General features: G+C 40.6%; 1 protein-coding gene across 2 annotated transcripts in view; it reads right to left on the reverse strand.

Annotated features, from left to right (window-relative positions):
- ADGRA3 (adhesion G protein-coupled receptor A3) overlaps positions 1-21368 on the reverse strand; it is a 121834-nt gene that overhangs the window by 73138 nt on the left and 27328 nt on the right. For both annotated transcript variants that reach the window (XM_090035707.1, XM_090035706.1), the window contains exon 2: positions 10029-10100. In XM_090035707.1, coding sequence (XP_089891833.1) covers positions 10029-10100 — 72 coding nt within the window. The remainder of the gene's footprint in view (positions 1-10028; positions 10101-21368) is intronic.

Here is a 21368-nt window from a genome sequence, read left to right on the forward strand (position 1 = left end):
GATTGTTTCTATCATACCTACAACCTAAGTTATTCAAGTTTAAAAAAGTGCATGAGGACTTTATGAAGACCCTGTACAGAAAAGGTTCAGAAAAGCAGACAGGTTAGCTTAAACATGAGCTTAAGTCCCAATGACTTAGTGACAAAAAAATTGAAAATGTAGAAATCATAGAAAAGTAAGGACTCAAAGGGACCTCAAGAGGTCATCTAGTTCAATTCCCTGCCTGAAGCAGGAAAGGTCTTGTGTCCTGTAGAGCAATCAAACCTCCAGCCTTGGCACACCTACAGCTCTTAGTGGAAATAGTTTATAAAAAAAGCTAGTTTCATGGCTTTTCCTTTTTTTTTTCTATTGAACTCTGCCTAATAAAAATACACTTTCATTTATATTCAGATGTACTTTGTAGTTCTCAGTCTACTGCAATAGTTCAGTACTTGGCCTGTAAGCACTGCAGAGAAACAGTTAAATTCCCCTTAAAATCAAAGCACTTAACTTCAAATGTTTATGAAACATATTACAAAAATCAATTTATCAGATGTGTACTTTTTTGGCAAAAAGCAAAACTTCAAACTTTGCTCTTAATCCTGATCTTAAATATTTTTTTTTAAATCAACATGCTTTTAGGACATGTGGTGCTCTTTTATAACACAGGCTAAATAAACTGTAACAGCATCATCTTTTTCTTTTAATAATGGTCGCTCTCTTTCTATTATTATTCAACACAAGTTCTCTCTCACACTTAAAAAGCAATTACTACCAAATTAGGCCCTAAATGCACATTACATTTATCACACTACATATGCTGTTTTAGCAGGACAAAAAATGCATGCCAACACATTTACACTTTGTCACACTATAAAAATGTCTGATGCATCACAAAAATGGCAAGCCATAACAAAAAAATTGCTTATTTTGAACAGCAACTCCTTTACTGTGGGAATCTTTCCCATGACAAATTTAACATAGGTAGAGGTCTTGTCATGTCTCCTTAATTCCCCCTATTCCAAAGTTCCCCCCTCTCCCCAGCTCCTCCTCAGTAGGGCTGCAACAGAAGCAGCACCAGCAACTGATGGGGTATCAGAAACCAATGGCTTGGTGGTGGTTTGAGGGAAGCCCTGTCAGTCACAGTTATAGTCAGTCATTACTTAATAAAGAATCCTGGTAACTTGCTATTTTTATTTTTAAACAACTGCTAAAGTCATGCTGCTGGTACCTGAAGCTTTGGCTCACTTGCTCTTACAGTAATTGACTGTTCAGCCTAAATATCAGAAACAGTTCTACAATAAAGTATGAGTTAACTAACAATGTAATGTTACAAAGGCAACACCTAAACAATGTGATGTTTGTTACAAAAGCAACACCTACACATTTGCTGCTTTTCCCTTAAATACAGATACGGTAACCTCAGTATGTGAGGTACTATACACACTACTAGTGAAAAATCTAACGTTTTACAAAAACTGAGGTAAAGTAATGTCATTATTTAAAGTATCCCCTAGGTAACTGACATTTTTTCTCTAAGGGATAACTACTACACACAAAATACTGAAAAAGTCTAATAAATCATTATGCAAATGCAGTGTATATAAACATGCAGTACATAAAAATATCAATCAAAAAAAGGAGCAAGATTAATCAAATTAATGAGGGATCTTTCAGTTTTTTTGAGAAACGCATGATTATGTTAAATTCAATGAAGAGTTAACAAGCTTTAGAAAACCCCATACCCAAATACGCCTGCCTTTTTGTTATAGTAAAATTTTAACTTTTAGTCTTCCATCATATACTTTCAGTTCTTACCCTATCCACAAACACTAAGGTAAAATAAATCAGAGTACTTCTAGAGCTATGTCCTGAATGGACCAATATTCACAAACAACTCTGAGAAGCATCTGTTGGGGCTTATATTACACAAAGCCACTGAAAGACAAACTAAAGAAAGCACCAGAGATACTGCCACATTCAAGAAAGCGAGGAAACGGTGCTCAGACAGCAAAAGTTGAGAAGCACTGCCCTATATTTTATGTGAAAAGTATCTTAAATTTTACAAAACATAATTTAGCTAAGGCAATGCTGAAACCATTACAGATGTTGGTGGCCTTATGCAAAAAATATAGGACAACTTTAGGTTAGAAATTAAGAAAAACTCTCTCACTAGGAGAGTAATAAAACACTGGAACAGGTTACCTAGAGAGGTTGTGGAATCTCCAACCTTGGAGGTTTTCAAGACCAAGCCTTGGCTGGGATGATCTAGTTGGGGATGGACCTGCTTTGAGCAGGGGGTTGGACTAGATGACCTCCCACAGTTCCCTCCAACCTCCTTTATCCTTGTAAAATCAAAATACTTTCAGGCAGAAGGGCATGTACTTTCAGCAGATAGGACATCAGGCAGAACTGAAGGGCATCAAATAGAACTAAAGGTAAAAACAGACACTGCCAACTGAAATAAACCAACCTGTGGATGGATGTGTCCCACTACAGATGATCTATTTTTCGGGGTGAAACACACATTGCCCAATGCAGGACAATGGGCAGCGTATTCCCTTAGCCTGGGTATTCCCCTGTCTCTTGTTGCCCCGTGCCTCCATGTGAAACATGGGTCAGTGGGATCCAGTTTAGACACTGAGAATTCCCAGACCGAGCATCCTGTGCCTCCTTGTTGGGACACATGCCAACCAAGGCTTTACATGAAGCCCCAGGTCAGCAGGGATCCAGGGAATCTCTTGTGCCCTGTGAATGCACACCAGGACCCACTGATCTGTGCCTCCATGTAAAACATGGGTTGGTACAGGTTTTGGCAAAAGGCAGCACAGGACCCAAGGAATTCCCAGCACCCTGCACCTCCTTGCCTCAATCTGCACTGAACTATGCTTTAGGCAAAGGTAAGGGTCATCATGGGTCCTGGCATGAGGGTGTGGGGCCCCAGGAACTTCCTGAGTCCCACACCACTATGTGCCTCTGTCTTAAGCACAGGTCAGCATATGTTCCTACATGAAGGTGTGGGGTGCTGGGGTATTAAGTCTAAAGCCCAACGATGTTTTAATTTCTAATTTAACTATTTATTGCTGATTATTTAACAGATTAAAATGTAGACAATGGGAGTTGCATGAAAGAGTGCAACAATGGGGTACAAACATGAGAGAAAATAAGAAACAGGGATAGGATAAGTAGAGAAGGAAGTGCATAATAGGTGTGGGTCTACAAATAAGTAGATAATTGTAATACATTTTACTGAATGGACTATTAAATTAAAAGGTAAGACCAAAGAAACTCAGTAACTATTTTTGTACAATAGCTATTTTTATGGCTTAGAGATCTTCTTGTTCCCTATGTTAATAATTAGCTAAATATTTTCCTAAACTACTTGCAGAGTTAAATATTTAGAGCAGTTTTGGAGCTCACTCAGTCTCATTAACTGACAGAAGCAAGCTTTTGTTTTTAAAAGGAAAAAAAAATATTTTTATACGCTATTGGAGCTTGCTGGCCCCTACCCAAACCAATCCCGGAACAATAATAGGGTTTCCTTTAATGTTTTACAACTTCCTGAACAGCTTATTACCATTGTACTTTTCTCTTCAGCTTCCCCAAACATCGAAAGACAGAGTAAACTTAGAAGCAAATGAAATGTGCTCCGCAAATAAACGTAACTTCTAAATAAACCATATTATTTTAAACATTTATTTGGTCTTCACTTCTAAGTGATTATTGGAAGTATGGGTAGGTGACTGTAACTATTGATTATGCATTAAAGAATATATATGCTGGAGCAATAAAATTAATAAAAATAAAGTAAAGATATGATATAACAGGAAATGTTACAATCTTCAGTTTACTGTGGTTTAGATTACAGCAGCAGAACAATGGGTGCATCTACATGTAAAATTAACATGATGCAATGAATTCTGGGGCACGTCGAGCTGGAGACAACTGCTCCTGGACCCAGTGTCTACATGTGCACCCTCAGGACCACAGCAATTTGAACCGGGGCACAGCAGCCCTGGGAGCACAGGGAAGGGTGGGGAAAAGGAGGGAAGGGGCTGGAAATCAAAATCAGTCCCAGGCTCTGGGGTGGCAGCGGCAGAGGAGCTGGCCTCCCACTGGCTGGGCTGACCAGGCATGTGTAGACTGTGACATTTTATTGCAGAGCTAATCAGTCTACTCCATAGTAAAGCACACATTTAGGAGGTACCTAGTCTGTTTCAAATTATGTAGTCACAATTCAATTTTATTTAAAATAGTAAAAAAATAATTACTGTACTATTCTTTTTTGTGTTTCTTCGTTTCTACTCAAATGCTAGTCTAGCAATTATAACGTCCCAAGATCTGAGTAAATGATAGATTAGCCCCCAAGTCAGGTAATTTAATTTTAAATAGGGAAGGGACCTTGTGGCAATGGCAAGGAAGAAACAAAAATCCTTCTGAGTATTGCCATTAAAATGAATCTAGCACTCGCAACCAGGATCTAGGGTTATCACTTTTTGATACTGGTGTTTGGTGAGACATGTAGATGGACATCCTGATGTCTATTAGCTGCTGAGTAAAGGCTGACTGACAGAAATTCCACCCTGTAGTCTACTTCCATTCTGGTGTGTGGATCTCCCATAGATGGCAGATATATTTTCACTCAAGAGACAAGTTTTTCCCGTGCAAACACAAGGACTTGTGAGCACACTTAAGTTTTGACCTGAGATAGAGTATTTTTAAAACACAGCCTTTTCTAAGCAATATATAGTAAGAATGTATTTGAATGAACTTGCCTCAACTAAAGTAAGTTGACCAATTTTCACCCCTCAAATTTAACTTGGAATTTTTATATGGTTTTAACCAAGGGAAAGAGTTTGTGGTCAGATTACAAGCTTCTAAAGTATGGTTTATGGTAGAAATACTTATTCATCTTTTACTGCAGTAAGAATGAAACAGCAAGCATAACAATACATTATGAAACTGCATATGTACAACAGATCAAGATGCTGGAAGCCCCCTGATAAGGAGACCATTTAAAACATAATGGTGAAATACTACCTTTATAATTCAGGTAAATGAAGGCAAGATTCCCTAATCTGAAAGAGTGTGAAAAGGTTTACAAATAAATAAACAAAACACAAAAGTACAAGAGTATTTTTTAAATGTCCAATTATTTTAACTGCCTGTATTTCTTCCTCTCTGCAGAACGATATGGATACGGAAGACAGAATGGGAAATATCCTCACAAACTTAATTAATTCTTAAGCAATGTAAACATACACAGTGCTGTACAATAAAATGCATCTGCACCAACTAAAGAATCACCTTGCCCCAAAATTGTTTACAATAACTGTAAGAATGATATATTACAATCACAGAATGATGTGTGGTTACAGCTAGAAAATTCCAGGGAAACACACATTCTGTGTCTGGCTCTGAGAAGCATGAATGGCAAATAACCTTTGTAAGGTTAAGGTTAAGGTTGCCTACTGATGCCTCCCTGCTCTTCCAACGTGTGGATTGTGTCTGAACTTTATTTCAACGATAAACTTCATCTCTGCCCTGTTTGATCCCTGCCTCAAGCATACTCCCAGGTCAACTATAATGCACCTCAGAATACTCTGTTAAATATGAAGAAACATGCTCACTCTTGCCCCCCATCCCAACTCTCCCAGAAGAAACTGAATACCTGTATGAGGCCCCTACTACCCCCCCCACCACTGCTTTTCTTTGCCACAGCACTGCCTGACTCCCAGCTGCAGCATGGGTCCCACCACCCAGACTCAGAATGGGCAATGCCCCCTCCCACTCCTCAGGCTCCAGCCTGCCAAATGTATGGTGGTAATCCACAACCAGAGCTGCTTATGGGTCAACTACAACTAATGCCACTCTTACAGCGGCAAAGGCAACTATAAAGTATTTGAAATTTACTCAACATATTATTCCTTTTCATGACACAATTGTAATTTCTATATCAAGTTAACTGCACAGATTGGAGGAAGGTAGAAGAAAACTTGTCCATCTTGCAATAAAATAAAACAAATGGCATGTTTGCACATGCATTTAGGCATGCCTAAATTTAATGTACATTAGCTTAATGTACACGCAGATGATTTATGCTCACATCTACACATGCATGCATTAAAGCACATTAACGTGATATGTGCAGACTGAGGTGGGGCTTAATGCACACAGTGTTAACAAACCTTAACATATCTACATGTGTGTTAATGCACTTCAGCTATTCATGCCTAAATTTTGCAGGTATCAAATTTAGGTGTGAATAGCCTAAAATCACCATTTTTAAAGAGCATTAAGGGTGTGCACATATAGACGCATGTCCTTAATGTGCCTTAAATTGGGCTAAAGCACCTTAAATCAGCATATGTAGACATGCCCAAAAGGTATTAAAAGAGTCTTTGAACAGAAATAATTCATGCTTACACTAAATTATAATTTGTTAGAAAATTTCATTAGAAAGAAAAAACTAACTTTATAAAGTGTAACTATTCATGTGTATAATCTATATCAGAATCTATAGCAGTAACAGAAGAATTATTCTGCTATTTTTCTGTAGGCAAAAAATGAGTGAAAATTAAGAGGTGGCATTTTCCAAGGGGTGCCTTAAGTCTAATGAGTTTGAGGACCACTGATGTATAGCAACACAACATAGTATGGTATATTATCTATTATTACTTTGTTATACCTTCCTAATTACTTATTTTAAAATCTGAAAATATGAGCAATACTTACTGAAATTATTCATTCTTTTCCTTTCAAAAGAGACGCTATAAAAATAATTTAACCTCAAAGTCGTTTTGAGGAGAGAAGAATTAAATCAAGCAAAATTCAGCCCAAGTGTGCAATTTTTATGGAAAACCATAACCTCTATAAATCAGTTTGTTCACCTGTCTGTTTTCATGGGAAGGAAGACTACTCTAATTTTTGTTTTTATTCTAATGAACTTAAGACTAGAATTTGGGTGCAAGCTTCAAACAATCACCATCCCTAACCTAGACATAAGACTCCTTCCTGTTTGAAAATTGGTAATGGCTTTTGGCAATGTTTAGTTAATAACCATCTGTCAGACCAGAGATAGGCAACCTGGCCTGGCATTTGCGTCAATTACTGGCATGTGAAGACATTTGCTTCAGCACAAAAGGAGGTATGCAGAGGAAATTGGTTTTTTTTTTTTTTTTGGGGGTGGGGGTTAAGTTGATGCTCTGGGGCCTCTGTAGCAGCTACAGCCCCCACCACCATGGCAAGTGGTTCTCCTCTCTCACCTCTTTCTTTCTCCCTTTCTTTTTTCTCTCTCTTCTCCTATTTCTTTCTCTTCCCATCTTTCTCTCTTTTTTCTCTCTCTCATCACAGCATGCTTAGCAAAAAAAAAATACACAACAAGGGTAGTATATGAAGTTGTATTTACTGTCACCAGGTTTAATATATTTTACTGTAAAAAAGCAACATTTATAATTATTAATTATACTAATATATAGTGCATCCTGCCATGTGCCCCCAACCCAGTTTTGGGTTTTTCTGCATGCCGGCAGCACCTTACATTGCAGTTTTTTTGTCACTCTGGGCAAAAATGTTGCCTACCCCTATCTCCTGGGCCCAAAGCATCTAAGAAAGCTTCCCAAGCTCTACAATGAAGACTGGGATGTGGTGAATAACACTGCTTCTCAGAGATAATGGCATTTTTTACAATGCAGATAAAGCTAGAGAAGTAGATCTTACTTGGGAGGCAACAAAAACTGTGGTACAAACTCTCACAGAAACAAATGACCTCACAAACTTGTATTCCAAAAATAAAATGAACTTCTCACTCACCTTTGCTAAAACACACATCTCAAAGAAAAAGAACAGTACCAGTACCAACAAACTCCTTCCAGAACAAAACATTCTACTGCCTATATAGTTCTTCCCTGGGGAGGGAATTATATGGGAAATAGATGTGACAGATGTTAGTCACATCACTTTGTAGAAAGTGATAAGCTATCATAACTGACTGTTTGTTTACCCACCACTAATTTACAATTGCAATTACAATGAATATAATGCAACACAGTCAGGGTCAGGGTTTGCACCATCAACCTCTGACCAAGCACAAAGACAGACAAACTTGCCTGCAAGTCCAAAGGGTACACTAAGGAAAGATCCAAAGTAAGTATAACATAAAGGCAACAAACGAGAAGAATAAGGTTAACAGTCATACGATTACTGGGCTAGCAAAATGTATACCTTCAATATTACAAATTAAAAAATATAACCATAGCTGTTGTCTGCTAAGCTTTTTCTTGCTTATATATTTTTTATAACACTGTCATTTTCTATTTTGTGTGCAACTGTCCCCTTTTAATAAGTTAAATCAAATATCCAGACTGTTGGGTTAGACTTCTCTTCCAGGCTAAAGGCATCAGAAGCAATGTTCTGGCAGCTGTGACATTTAGGTTAAAATTTTGGTCCCCCTTAAGTACAAAGAGTTTTGCTATTGCTTTCAGTAAAACTAGGATTTCATCTTTGCTTGTTTTTCCTTATTAAATCAGGCAGTTTTCACTTTTGAAGTTAACTTTCATTTCTCCAGATGTTTGCTTCTCTATTTGGATTTTCCAGTCTACAGTCAGTTCACCTATAAGGCACCAAAAGTTGTTTGTAGATGAGCAACCAATTACTTTGTAGATAATTGAATAGAATTCTTCTCTGGTACTTTTCTAAAATTTAGTTTAAGTTAGAGAAATTTTGCAAGAGCTCAAAATATTCCAGTGGTATTTGAAATCCTAGTATACACAGGCCAGGAGCTATAAATACTATAATTTGGAACCCTTCTGAGCAGTTATATGACAAAATGGTTATCATGCTGTCAGCAACCAGCAAGTCTTTTACATTACAGCTCCTAACATTGCTAACACTGTAGGAGCCAAATCAGTGCTAGCACTTGCTGGAAATTTTTTACAAGACTCCTCTATTAATTCAAGGCATAAGGAACTCTTTTCTGATAAACGACCCTTTCCACAATTTCTGTTGTCTAGGCACGCTCAGCAGTTTCTCTGAACTTGTTGAGGACAGTCAGCTCCTCTGGTTGGTCTGAGGAGTACCACACATTCAATCTTCCTTCTGCTCCCTTTGCAATATTTTTGTAATCTGCATGAAGGCTGCACAAGGTATTTCTAAATTTACCTAAAGCCAACAATCCTACAGAATTCTTCCTAGGTAAAAAGAAAATGGTACCAGCTACTTTGAGTCAATTAGCCTGGAAAAAAATCACTGTTCTTGTAACATTTCACCTGTACCCTACCAGCCCTGGTCTGCTACCTAATTGATCATCATTATGCATGTACTGGCACTGCCCACGGGGGCAGTGCACTTAAAAAAGAGCTAAGATGCTTCCTCTTATCTAGACAAGTAGTTCCTCCCTTACCCCTTTATTGCTGAAGGCTACTCTTATTTTATTGCCATAAAAAAAACATGTACAGTGGATTGCAAACACGGGAGCTTTGTAAAACAGCTACCACGCACAAGATGATACTGAACCTCAAGGGAAAAGGGGAATTTCAGGCTGCAAAAGGAAGCTCCCAAGCAGACCTTCTTTCTCATTTGCCTCCCCTGTAAAAAGGAATTAATTTCTCCTCCCCTTTATGCTACGAAGAACCATACCTTTTCCCAAGCACATTCTTCTTTGCCAGCTTTTGCCTTTTTGTCCTTTCTGACTATAAATGCCAGTGGAAAGAACAATAGGGCAAACTCAGTGTGACATCATTGTAGTCTAAACAGCTTCCCAGAGACTATGCCCCAACACTGGCTCAGAATGACACTATAACTAGGCAGTCATGAATTTTCTAGTCATTTTCTATGAAGCACTGGGCTGGCTGACATCCACAGAATTTTTTTTAACATGGTCTCACAAAATTGCTTTTGTAAAACTCCTCCTCTAGCAACGGACAATGTTAATTTAAATTTCATTGGGAATAATTACATACATAAATTATTCAACTATAACTATTTATATGCATTAATGTGATATTTTAAAACATCAAGTAAATGAAAATTATTTTAAAAGTAGGGCTTACAATCTTTCAAGAAGGCTTAATCCAGTAAAGGAATCATTCTTCAACTCTGTTATTTTATTGTTGCTCAGAATCCTGAAAAAAAAAAAAAAGATGTTAGAATTTTTAATTAGGAAAACAGTAAGATTTAACACTTCTTTTTCTCTCCCTCCTCCCCCCCTAAATAATATGAGATTTTAAAAAAATGATACTTGTATCAAAATATAGTAAAATTCCTAAAGGCATAGTACCTTTATACTGAAGACCCAACAAAAGCACATGTTGTTTCCCCACATTAGGTGCCCAGAAGAGCTTACAAACCAAGCACAGTAACATATGAAGGGTCTGGGAAGAGCACACTATCAACAACCATGCACTTTTCTTCTCAGTGGCACAAGAAATGGCTGTTATCCAAGAAATGGCCATGTTATCCCCCATGACTCCCTGACCCAACACAATAGCTCAGGCATCTGTGGAAGTTAATGCTGCACCCACCAGTCCCAAAGTTGTATTCAGCTCAGAGATCAACTAAGTTTGACAACCCTAGTACAAACTATTCTTTCTATAATCAATATCATCAAGTAAATACTCCTCTTAAAGGCATGGGATAACCCAAACCACAATCCTCCTGCCACCATCCGTGTCTGTCCTACCACCTTCAAAAAATGTCATGCTTACACTCCTTCTTCAAAGCCTTTTCATCTTCCATGTAACATTCTGCTGCACCAACGTAACATCCCAAGAACATTTATCTTTCATGTAACATTCAGGTGCACCAATACAGATCTTTTGGGCCGATAATTAATGAGCCATATTGACTGATACCTATCTGACTACTGATACGCAAGCCCGGCAGCTGGTAAGTCTGTTTGGGGAGGTGGGGAGAAAAGGAAGGGACAGAGGGGGCAGACTGAGGCCCCTGCAGTAAGGAAGGGAGTGGGGCTGGGGCACAGACAGGTGCTGCCCAGCTAGGGCTGCACAGGGTATGGGACAGCGCTGCAAGCAGCTTGTCCAGAGGGCAGGGTGGCTCTCACCATTGTGCATAACCCTGGAGAAAGTATGGGGGGCACATGCCCCCCAGATCTGCACACGGCAAGGGTGAGCTGCCACTGCAGGCTGAGGCCAGGGCTAGTGGGGGACTATGTCAAATTTTGGGGTGGCTGTAGCCCACCCTTTAGCCCCCCTTCCCAGCACCACCACTGCCCACTCCCAAGCACAGCCCTGGCCCAGCCCCTCCGCTGGGAAGAGCCCAGGGCTCTCCCAGGCTGCACCAGGCAGCCTGCACTCACCCCCAGTACAGATCCAAGGGGCATGTGCCACCCCCAGCGGTTCATGTAGCAGCAAGAGCCACCTCCCACCCCTAACAAGCCGCAGCTCTGTCCCATGCCTGGCCCCAGCTGGGCAGCACCTGCCCCTGCCTCAGCCTCACTCCCTTCCTCACCATGGGGGCCTCAATCTGCATCCCCTCCATGCCCCTTTCCTCCTCCCACCCCTTCCCCCCAACAGACTTACAGCTGGACTCTGCTCTCCACACTACTGGGCTGCATTCCTGGCCTTGTGCATGCTGCAGCTGTGCACATGCAAGCAGCATTTAATCAGTGACATTATAGGCCACATCAGACAAAAAAGCCGATTCCCAATAATGTCAATTTTCTTTTCATCAGTGTTGATACAATACGGACCCATATATTGGCACACCTCTACTTATGCCCATTCCCAACTCCTATTCTCTTCACCAATACCAGTTGTCCCCTCTTCCCTGACAACCTCATAACTCTCATGCTTTTCAAAAAGCTACATTTTCATTTCTAAGCCTACTTCACCCCACATTCTCACCCTCTGCTACCTTCCATGCAACATTTATGTTATTCAAGATTAAAAATTTTTTTTAAGGTTACCACACACACAAAACTACTCGCTAACAATGAATTTGAATAACTGCTAGATCAATGCACATTATGCACTCAGAAAAATAAAATACAGAAATAACCTGAGTAATAACGGGACTGAGTCATCATGGCAGGAAGTGGCCGGTGGCATCCCTCAGGTCTCAGTACTTGGACCAGTGCTATTCAGCACATTCATCAACAATTTGGATTCAGGTATTAAATGCAGACTGGCAACGTTTATCAACACCGCCAAGCTATGGGGGAATGTGATCGCGCGCCAGGACAGAATAGCATTACAGATCAACCTGGACAGGCCTGCAAGACAGACAGACCTCAACCTGATGTTATTTAATACAGAGAAATGCGAAGTGCTCCATCTGGAGAGAAATAATCCACAACACACTTACAGGTTCAGCAGTGCTATGCCAGCCAGCACCACAAGTGAACAAGACCAGCATGCCATGACAAACAACAAAATGAACATGAGCCACCAATGCAATGCTGCAGCTGGCAGCGCTAATCAAACACAAGCATGCATCTATCGAGGCATCTCGACCAAGGCTAAAGCTGTCATCTTCCCATTCTACTTGGCCTTGGTGAAACTGCAGCTGAAGTACTGCATCCAGTCCTGGGCACTGCACTTCAAGAAGGATTTGGAGAAGCTTGAGGGAGTCCAAAGGAGGGCCATACACATGCTTAGAGGCCTACAGACCAGGTCGTATGAGGGGAAGTTGAAAGACTTGAGACTTTTCAGCCTGGAGAAGAGAAGACTTAGAGGGGACTTGGTGGCAGCCTGTAAGTATATACGGAGAATACATCAGGGCCTGGGAGAACAACTATTCACCAAGGCCCCCCAGAGGATGACTAGAAACAACAGGCACAACCTAACTGAAGATCACTTCAGATTAGACATAAGAAAATACTTCTTTACAAGTCGAGTACCAGGGTTTTGGAACAGGCTCCCCCCAGATGTGGTAAAGTCACCCACCCTGGCTATCTTCAAAAAGTATCTTGATGCTTATCTTGCTGGGGTCATCTAACCCCAGCAGTCTTGCCCCCAGGTGCAGGGGAGCTGGACCCAATGATCTATAAAGTTCCTTCCGGCCCCTAAAAAAACTATGAAACCTCCTATGGTTAACTACAATTTTAACCTCAAGTGTAACATGGGTCTCACTGAAATTTTTTGCCTGTACAATTTTTCCTAAATTTATTTTTTAGTCTTCCTTTTTAAGTTAGCTACTTATTAGCCCATAAGATTTAAACATTATCTTGAGACAGTGATCTAGGTTTAGGTAATTTACTTATGTAAATAAAGAGGGACTTACAAATATAAACAGTTTCCTGTTTCCTAAAGAAGGTAAATGTATCACAGATACCAAGTAAAGAAAGGAGGATTAAGGACTTCTGTGTGTTGTCTGATCAAATGAAAAATTGTAAAATACCTGTCTTTCTGTGAAATGTGTATAGCTATAAAATAGAGTACTGTTTGCTCACCAGAAGCCTGATTAATATTAAAGCAATGCTAGCCACAGTGGTTCCTAATGAGACAGATCTGTTTTTTATGAATAGATATAATAGTCAGGTCTTGACTGGAATATCATTCCAGAATAGAGTCAGAATTAAGTCTAAATGTTATTTAACACCCAGTTTGAGAATATTCATTAAAGATTGGCATCATAATTATACGGTTAACCATAGATGGTTATTACTAATGTACATGCTCCTTGGATTAGCATTTGGTAACCTTAAATTACAAACTTATCTTTAAACTAAAAAGTTTGTCATAGGGTTACATAGCAGAGGAAACTAGGTAAAATATAATGGTCCTACTACTGTAGCAGAATGCTGTTAATACACCTGCATAGAGGACCTCTACTAAATTATTGCTAGACACTCACTCACATTTCTACTCAATATCAACCACAAGCTATAAGACAGAGGCATCAAACTTGCCTTGTGCCAGGGCTGGATCTCAACCACAGGACTCCAACGTGGTACACAGTGGTGGCAGTTCCAGCTCTGACTCAGGGCATGCAGCAGTGGCACCAGCTCTGGCCTGGGAGCTCCAGATGTCACCATATGCCTTGTGCCAATGCCTAAGCTATTGCTGCCACATGACCTGTGCCACGACAGCAGCTCTAGCTCCAGCACAGGACATGGGCCATGGAATGGCAGCTCCAACATCAGGCAGGAACAGGACTGGCAGCAAATGACCTGGGGCAGCAGTGTGGCAACAGGCAAAGCAACCAGAGGTCAACCAGGGCTCTATCAGCCCTCACATGCCCTCCTACTGCCAATCACCATGTCCACCAGAGTCCAAGGGCCCAGGATTCTGCAGCAAGCCATGTCTCCCCATCACAAAGTTTCCAGTGGCCTGCTGGTAACCCATGTGTTTGACATGCCAGCTGCAGAAAAAGATTACTTTGGTCAGTGAACTCTCTGGGCTTAGTTTCCTAAAGGAAATGTAGAATTATATTTTTATACTTGTTCGCTGTTTGAAATCAGATATGTATATTGTTCCACAAGGACAAAACACATTTAGAATAACCCATGTTAAGCAATGCCTGCAATGGAAGAATCTTCACAAGCTTTTGCTTGTGAAACCAGCAAACTTTACTCAAATTTATACTCAATCAATTGCTGCCAGCAGTATGGCATTTAAAACTCTGCTGCAGTATAAATTTTGGCTTATAATTTATATCTATTTTTTCCATGACTATAACACTACAGAAAAAATGGTTCCCTCCAGAACCTGATCCTGTGTGGCTCATGTGATTTTTTTGGATTACTTATTTGCAGTAAATAGTAATATATTATTACTTATTGTAGTTCAAACAGATATGCTCCCATATTTTTAAGTGGAAGATGGAGTGGATGAAAGGTTTAGGTTCCAATGACATCACCTGCAAGGACATCTAGAACTGTACAAAGCAGTAGCTGGCAAATTATATTAATGCACCGTTTAAGTGGGTATGGTACTATAAGTCATTTTTGTTGTGCTAGTCACATTTTGGCAGAATACATGTATGTCCAAATTCCTGCTCCACATAATATTTCAGCAGGTGTCAGGTTGATATTATGACACAAACTCAAACTACCCAGAGAGACAAATACACTCAAAAGGAGTGTATTATTGCATATATTTGCAAAGCTCTCAGTTTCTTAGACTGGTTTTAAAATGTTAAAGTCCAAGTGAACTAAAAAGGGCATTTTACCATATTTATATGAACAATTTTATCACTGAACATTAAAAATTCTAAAATATATGGTTGAGTAAAATACAGCCCATGGGCTGGGTCCAGCCTGCCAAGGGATTTTCTCTGGCCCACAGCCCCTCCAGCCCAAGTAACTGCCCATCCCTGCTATAATACATACATGCACACCTATTATTTACAGTTACTGTTTCAATATGTGATTTCAGAAATATTTTAACAAGTTATCATTTGCAGCATGCCCTTGAAAATGGAAACATATTTCCAGTTTCCATGGCAATCGTTTTATTAGCTAAACAAGTGAGGAAGTCATTTAACTTCCTCTGTTGTTCTGCAACAAAATTTGTTTTCCTCTCCAAATAAATTCGTTTTCAAAACATCACTAGAAAATATTCAGCACGCTATTTGTGATTTTTCAAGGCCAGTTATGCTTGCTTATTTTCATTTACAAGAGCATTTTCAAAACTATGTTTAACTTTGATAATATTTGTCTTTTAAAAATAGATTATTTCTATAAGCTTTAACAAAGCCAAGTGTTAAAAATAATTTGGTAAATACTGACGCCAAGTCAAATCAGAAGCCTCATCACTGCATCTCCAGAGGCTGAAAACTCCTCAACAACAGCAAATAGGAAGTTCTCCTAGATGGCTGCTGTCTTAAAAAAATAATTTATGCCTCCTGTGGTTGCAAAGATAACTTTTAAAGATGAAGAGAATGTAAAATTAAACAGAGGGCTCTCTTCCAATTTCTAGAGAGCTCCACTGCCTTTGCTACTTCTCAGAACCTTCCCAAACTGAACCACATTAAAATCAGTCTGGTCTATTTTTACTCCTATTGAGAGCCTAGGCCAGTAGTGAATTAAAAAAAAAGCAAGTCAATTTAATTCTGAATGACACCAGAAGCAAATTCTACAACTATTTACTGGGAAGGAGATCCAAATAATTAAGCATGTGAGGGCAAAATCATTAAAAAAAATCTGATGCAGCATCTAGAATACTGATTCTCAATCTTTCCAGACTCAAGACACATCTCAGAAATTCAAGGCACACTTGGAATATGTCAACTTTTTTTTTTTTTTTTTTTACTACAGAAAAATAATAGAGCAATTTGTTTCTTGCAAAGAACTAAGAAAGACCAAAATGGGCTGGAATCTTTTTAACATTATGAATTCCTATTTGAAGTCTCTGGATTTATCTTGTGAACCATTTCTGCAATCATAACAGCACTAATATTATGCAGCACCCTAGAAAGGGTGGTACCCCAGTGGACCAGATGCAATTTTGCACACATTTTAGTTGCCAAGATGATTAAAGGTAAAATACCAGAAAATCCCATCCCTTGTAATCTGGCAGAAAAAAGCACAGTGAAGAAGTGTTATTTCACCTGCCCAGCAGACAGGGAACTAGAAAGTATAGAAATGAAGGGTTGACCAAATATAAATCCTGGAACTGTGGTGGCTCACTTTGAGACATAACGATCACTACATGTATTTATGACTCCAAAAATATGAAAGACATAAACATATTTTTATCCAAAGTCTCTGAGATACCTGGCTATGCCTATATGGCACAACACACAAGCTAGTTCAGGTATCAGTGCAGCTGCATTAGTGCAGCACTCCGCCTGCGTTAACATGTAGGACAGAGTGCCACACTAACACGGCTATACTGCCCTCTACACCAAAGCTAACACAGATACCTCTATATGGCACTGTATGTACACATACACTTTTGAGTCTACCAGAACAAGGAGCAATGATCTCAAGCTGCAGTGCAGGAAGTTTATGTTAGATATTAGGAAAAACTCTTTCACTAGGAAAGTAGTAAAACACTAGCACAGGTTACCCAGAGTACTTGTGGACTCTCCATCTTTGGAGGTTTTTAAGACCCAGCTAGACAAAACCTTGGTTGCTATGATCTAGTTGGGGATGATACTGATTTGAGCAGAAGGTTGGACTAGCTGACCCCCTGGCGCCCTCCCAGGACCCTCTCAACCCTAATTTTCTATGATTCTATGAGTCTTGGTGGATCTCTGGAGGAAACAAACAGAGAAAAGCTTAATGGTCTGTACAAAGAAACATATTTTTGAAAGCAACCAAGGCACGGTATCACAGACACTGAAGTTATGTGGCCTCTTTTTCTTTAGCTTTTATATGTAAATCATTTTCTGTGAGGGAGCCAGTTGGAAAAAAAGTAGTATAGACTCTTGAGCAGGTGTTATACAGCTCAAGGGACTCTAGCAAAGTTAAAAATAGATTACAGTGAACTATCCATTTAATTTTCAGTTTCCAATATGCCTAGCTAGGGAATCAGCTGAAGGGAGGCCAAATTGAGTAAGTTTGCATTTGAAAAGCAAAACTGAATTTGTTGCCACCTAGAAGGCAGAGTAGAGGTTTGCATCTATTTAATGCTCCATATCAGTTTTACCAAATTATGGGGAAAAGTTAGCAAGAAAGTTTGGTGTTGTCAAAAGCCAAGTAAAAGCATTACATTACATGTCTACCAAACGAATTGCCACTCTCCTGGTACAAACCACAAACAAAAAAAGAGTTCACATAGTTTCTCTCAGACCAAAACCAGTAGTTCTGGGGGAAAAAAACCCCAACCAGGCTCCTGTAGAACTTTCTACTGGGAAAATGAAAGCCTGTATATTTATCAGATTTACAAAAGGTTTCAATCTAGATTCTGATAGAATTTGAGGGCCTCTATAAACATGGTAGGGACTCACCTTGACCATCCAAAAAGATTCAGGTTAAATACACTCTGAATCTATAATAGCCTTAATTATATACTGCACATTCAGGAGTGAGGGAAGAGAAATCAAATTAACCATAACCTCAAACAATTAAAATAATAAATGTAACTGAAAAATAGAACATACAACAGCATAAAAAAACCTACCTGAACCTATCAGCCCATAAAAATAAGGCAGTTAAGGCACACCAGCTTCTATAGCCATGACCAGACAAAGGAGTGACAGGACCAGTATCACATCTGGCCACTTGTCCCTCCTCACCCAAATAACCAGGTACCCAATTCACATCTAGCTGGGTCAACTGAGGGAGGCTTTTAACACAAATCTGAAGCATTCAAACTTGCACCTCTGCAGCCTGACAATCTCTGCCACTGCAACCCAACACATTACAGCAACAGCAAAAAAAAAAGCTAAATGAAATGCAGATTTCTAAACAAAAGTGAACAAAAATCAGGAAACAACATTCACATGAAAGCTAACAAGACATTAGGATTTGCCTTGGCAGCATTTGTACTTGAATGATAAGTCTGAGGTTATCATTTTTTTTTGCTTTTCTGAACAAACCTATGGTTCATCCAGAAAGAAACACTACTCAACACGGAGTAGAAAAACCACATAGAACATAGCTTCAACTGTTTGTATTAAAACTAAATTAAATAAAGTTTACAAATTCCATGGGTTTTTTTGTTTGTTTGTTTGTTTTGCTTTTTGTTTTTATTTGTTACATTACAAGTAAAATAGCATGCTGGAATAACCAAATCTTTGTTCAGAGAGTAAATCACTCTCCGGAGTGTGATGAACAAATTACAGTCAGTCAAATTTAGTATTTTCTCTGTGGAGGCTGTTAGATGGTCATCCATAAATGGTTAGTATAATAAATTATAGATTTTATGGAGCACTGTAAAAATCTAAGATATTTCATCACTCCTAAAAATGTTATAAATGTAATGTTTAAAAAAAATACAGTTTACAACCTGGTATTAATATATGCAATCTACGCATTACCTGAAGTGTTTAGGGATGTCACATAAGACAATAGGGGCACATCCACACATGCAAACACATGCGCTTGCAGCAGCTCAAATATAAGCAGTGCAAATCTGAGCTGGGGCTTTTTGCCTCAGCACACATGCTTGGACATGCACTTTGTTGAGAAGCAAATTGTGCCACTTGAGGCAAAATATCCCTGCCAGGTTCCACCCGGATCTGCAGCCAGAGCCTGGGGCCAGCACCTGTGCTGTTCCCAGTAATATAAACAGCTGCCTTGTCCTGGCCCCAGAAGTACAAAAAGCTGACCTGGCAAGTAGCCAACCATGGAGATGCTCTGGCAGCCAGAGTGTCTCCATGAAGGACCCAGCCTCCGGTTGCCTCCCGCCCCGCTTTTTTAAACTTAGTTATTTTTAGACCCCTGGATATCCAGGGGTCTGATTTTCTCCCCGCACGTGTCTCTTGCCCAGTCTCAAACGGATTTGAGACTGGGCAAGAGGCACATGCACACTCGTCTGGACTTGCCCTGGGGCCATTAAATATACAGCCTGTAGAACAACTGCATCCAGCCCACTGATAATACAGTGAACTGCCAAAGCGCCCCTTTACTCTGTACTGCTGCAGACCCCTGACACTGCCAACCAGCCAGAGCTCTGCACCACTGGGCAGCATTAGGGATCAAGGGACATGCAGCTCTATGAACAGGGCTCCATAAAACCATGTTCTCAGCTCTATGCCACTGCCCAGTGGCATAGAGCTCTGGCCAGTTGGCCACGCCAAGGCCATGTGGTAGGCAGGGGCCCAGGGATGTGCAGCTGTACAGAGCCACGTTCATGTAGGATGGAGCCAGGGACATGCATCCACAAGAAGCCAGGAGCATGACATGGAGATCTGGCTGAATGCAGCTCCATGCCACCACATGCCCCTGGCTCCATGACTGCCTGGCCAGAGCTCCATGTCCCCAGCTCCTTGTAGACACAAGCTCCCACCTCCATGCTGCACAAAGTTGGCTCCATGCAGCCTAACACCTCAAGATCCACACTACTGTCCAAATGTGGCCTCATGGATCCAGGACAGGGGGAGCCACTGAGGTCTGGATTCAGTCCAGGGCCTGGAATGAGTTTGACATCCTGTTATAAGGAGTTCAGCTCCAAGTACACAGATTTTTATATTCACTTTTAGAATTCATGCCCATAAATGTACAATGAAATGATGTGCTTTTATATACCATTTATACCAGGACAACGAATTATGATAGATAATTCTGATAAAACTAATATTTTAAACCTAAGTGCTTCTAGAAAACTTATTTTCAAAAACACTTACAAACTCAAGAAAAAATTTTTTAATAGTAATGTTTAGAAAAATTAGTAAGATAGGCTCCAATTCATAGTTTCATAGTTTCTAGGGTCAGAAGGGACCTGAGTAGATCATCTAGTCCAATCCCCTGCCATAGCAGGAAATGATACTGGGGTCAAACGACCCCAGCAAGATGTTCATCCAACCTCCTCTTAAAAACCCCCAGGGTAGCAGCCAGCACCACTTCTCTTGGAAGTTGGTTCTAGATCCTTGCCGCCCTGACAGTGAAGTAGCGCCTCCTGATATCTACCATAAATCTACTGTCTGCCAGCTTGTGACCGTTATTTCTAGTTACTCCTGGTAGTGCTCGGTGAAACAGGGACTCCCCCAATGCCTGCTGATCCCCCCTGACTAGTTTATAACAGGCCACTAGATCCCCCCTCAGCCTTCACTTGTGGAGGCTGAACATCTTCAGGTCCCATAGCCTCTCCTCATAGGGCCTGCCCTGCTGTTCCCTGATCATGCGAGTGGCCCTCCGCTGAACCCTCTTGATGGTGTCGACATCCCTCTTGAAGTGTGGCGCCCAGAACTGGACGTAGTACTCCAGCTGCGGCCTGACCAGTGCCGCACAGAGGGGGAGGATCACCTCTTTGGACCTTCTTGAGATGCATCTGTGGATGCATGACAGGGTACGGTTGGCCTTCCTCACTGCCTCCCCACACTGCCGGCCCATGTTCATCTTGGAATCAATGATGACTCCAAGATCCTTTTCCGCCTCCGTGCTGACAAGAGGGGAGTTCCCCAACCTGTAGGTATGGTGCCAGTTGTTCCTCCCCCGGTGCATCACCTTGCACTTGTCTGTGTTGAATCCCATCCTATTCACAGTCAGACCTAGACAGGTTACAAGGGTGGGCGACTGTAGCCTGATGCTTCCTTCTAGTGTGCCCACATCCCCCCACATCTTAGTGTCATCAGCAAATTTGAACAGGGTGCTTTTTACCCCCTCATACAAATCACCGATGAAGATGTTGAACAGTGAGGGCCCAAGGACCGAGCCCTGTGGAACCCCACTGCCCACATCCTTCCAAGCTGAGAAGGACCCATCCCCTACCACCCTCTAGGTGCAGCCCTCCAGCCAGTTGGCGATCCAATTGACTGTGTGGCCATCGACACCACAGTCCCCCAGTTTCTTAATGAGAATGGGGTGAGAGACAGCGTTGAAT

The sequence above is a fragment of the Crocodylus siamensis genome, chromosome 2, assembly GCF_052110815.1.
Source record: "Crocodylus siamensis isolate JL-2025a chromosome 2, ASM5211081v1, whole genome shotgun sequence".
Lineage (NCBI taxonomy): Eukaryota > Metazoa > Chordata > Crocodylia > Crocodylidae > Crocodylus > Crocodylus siamensis.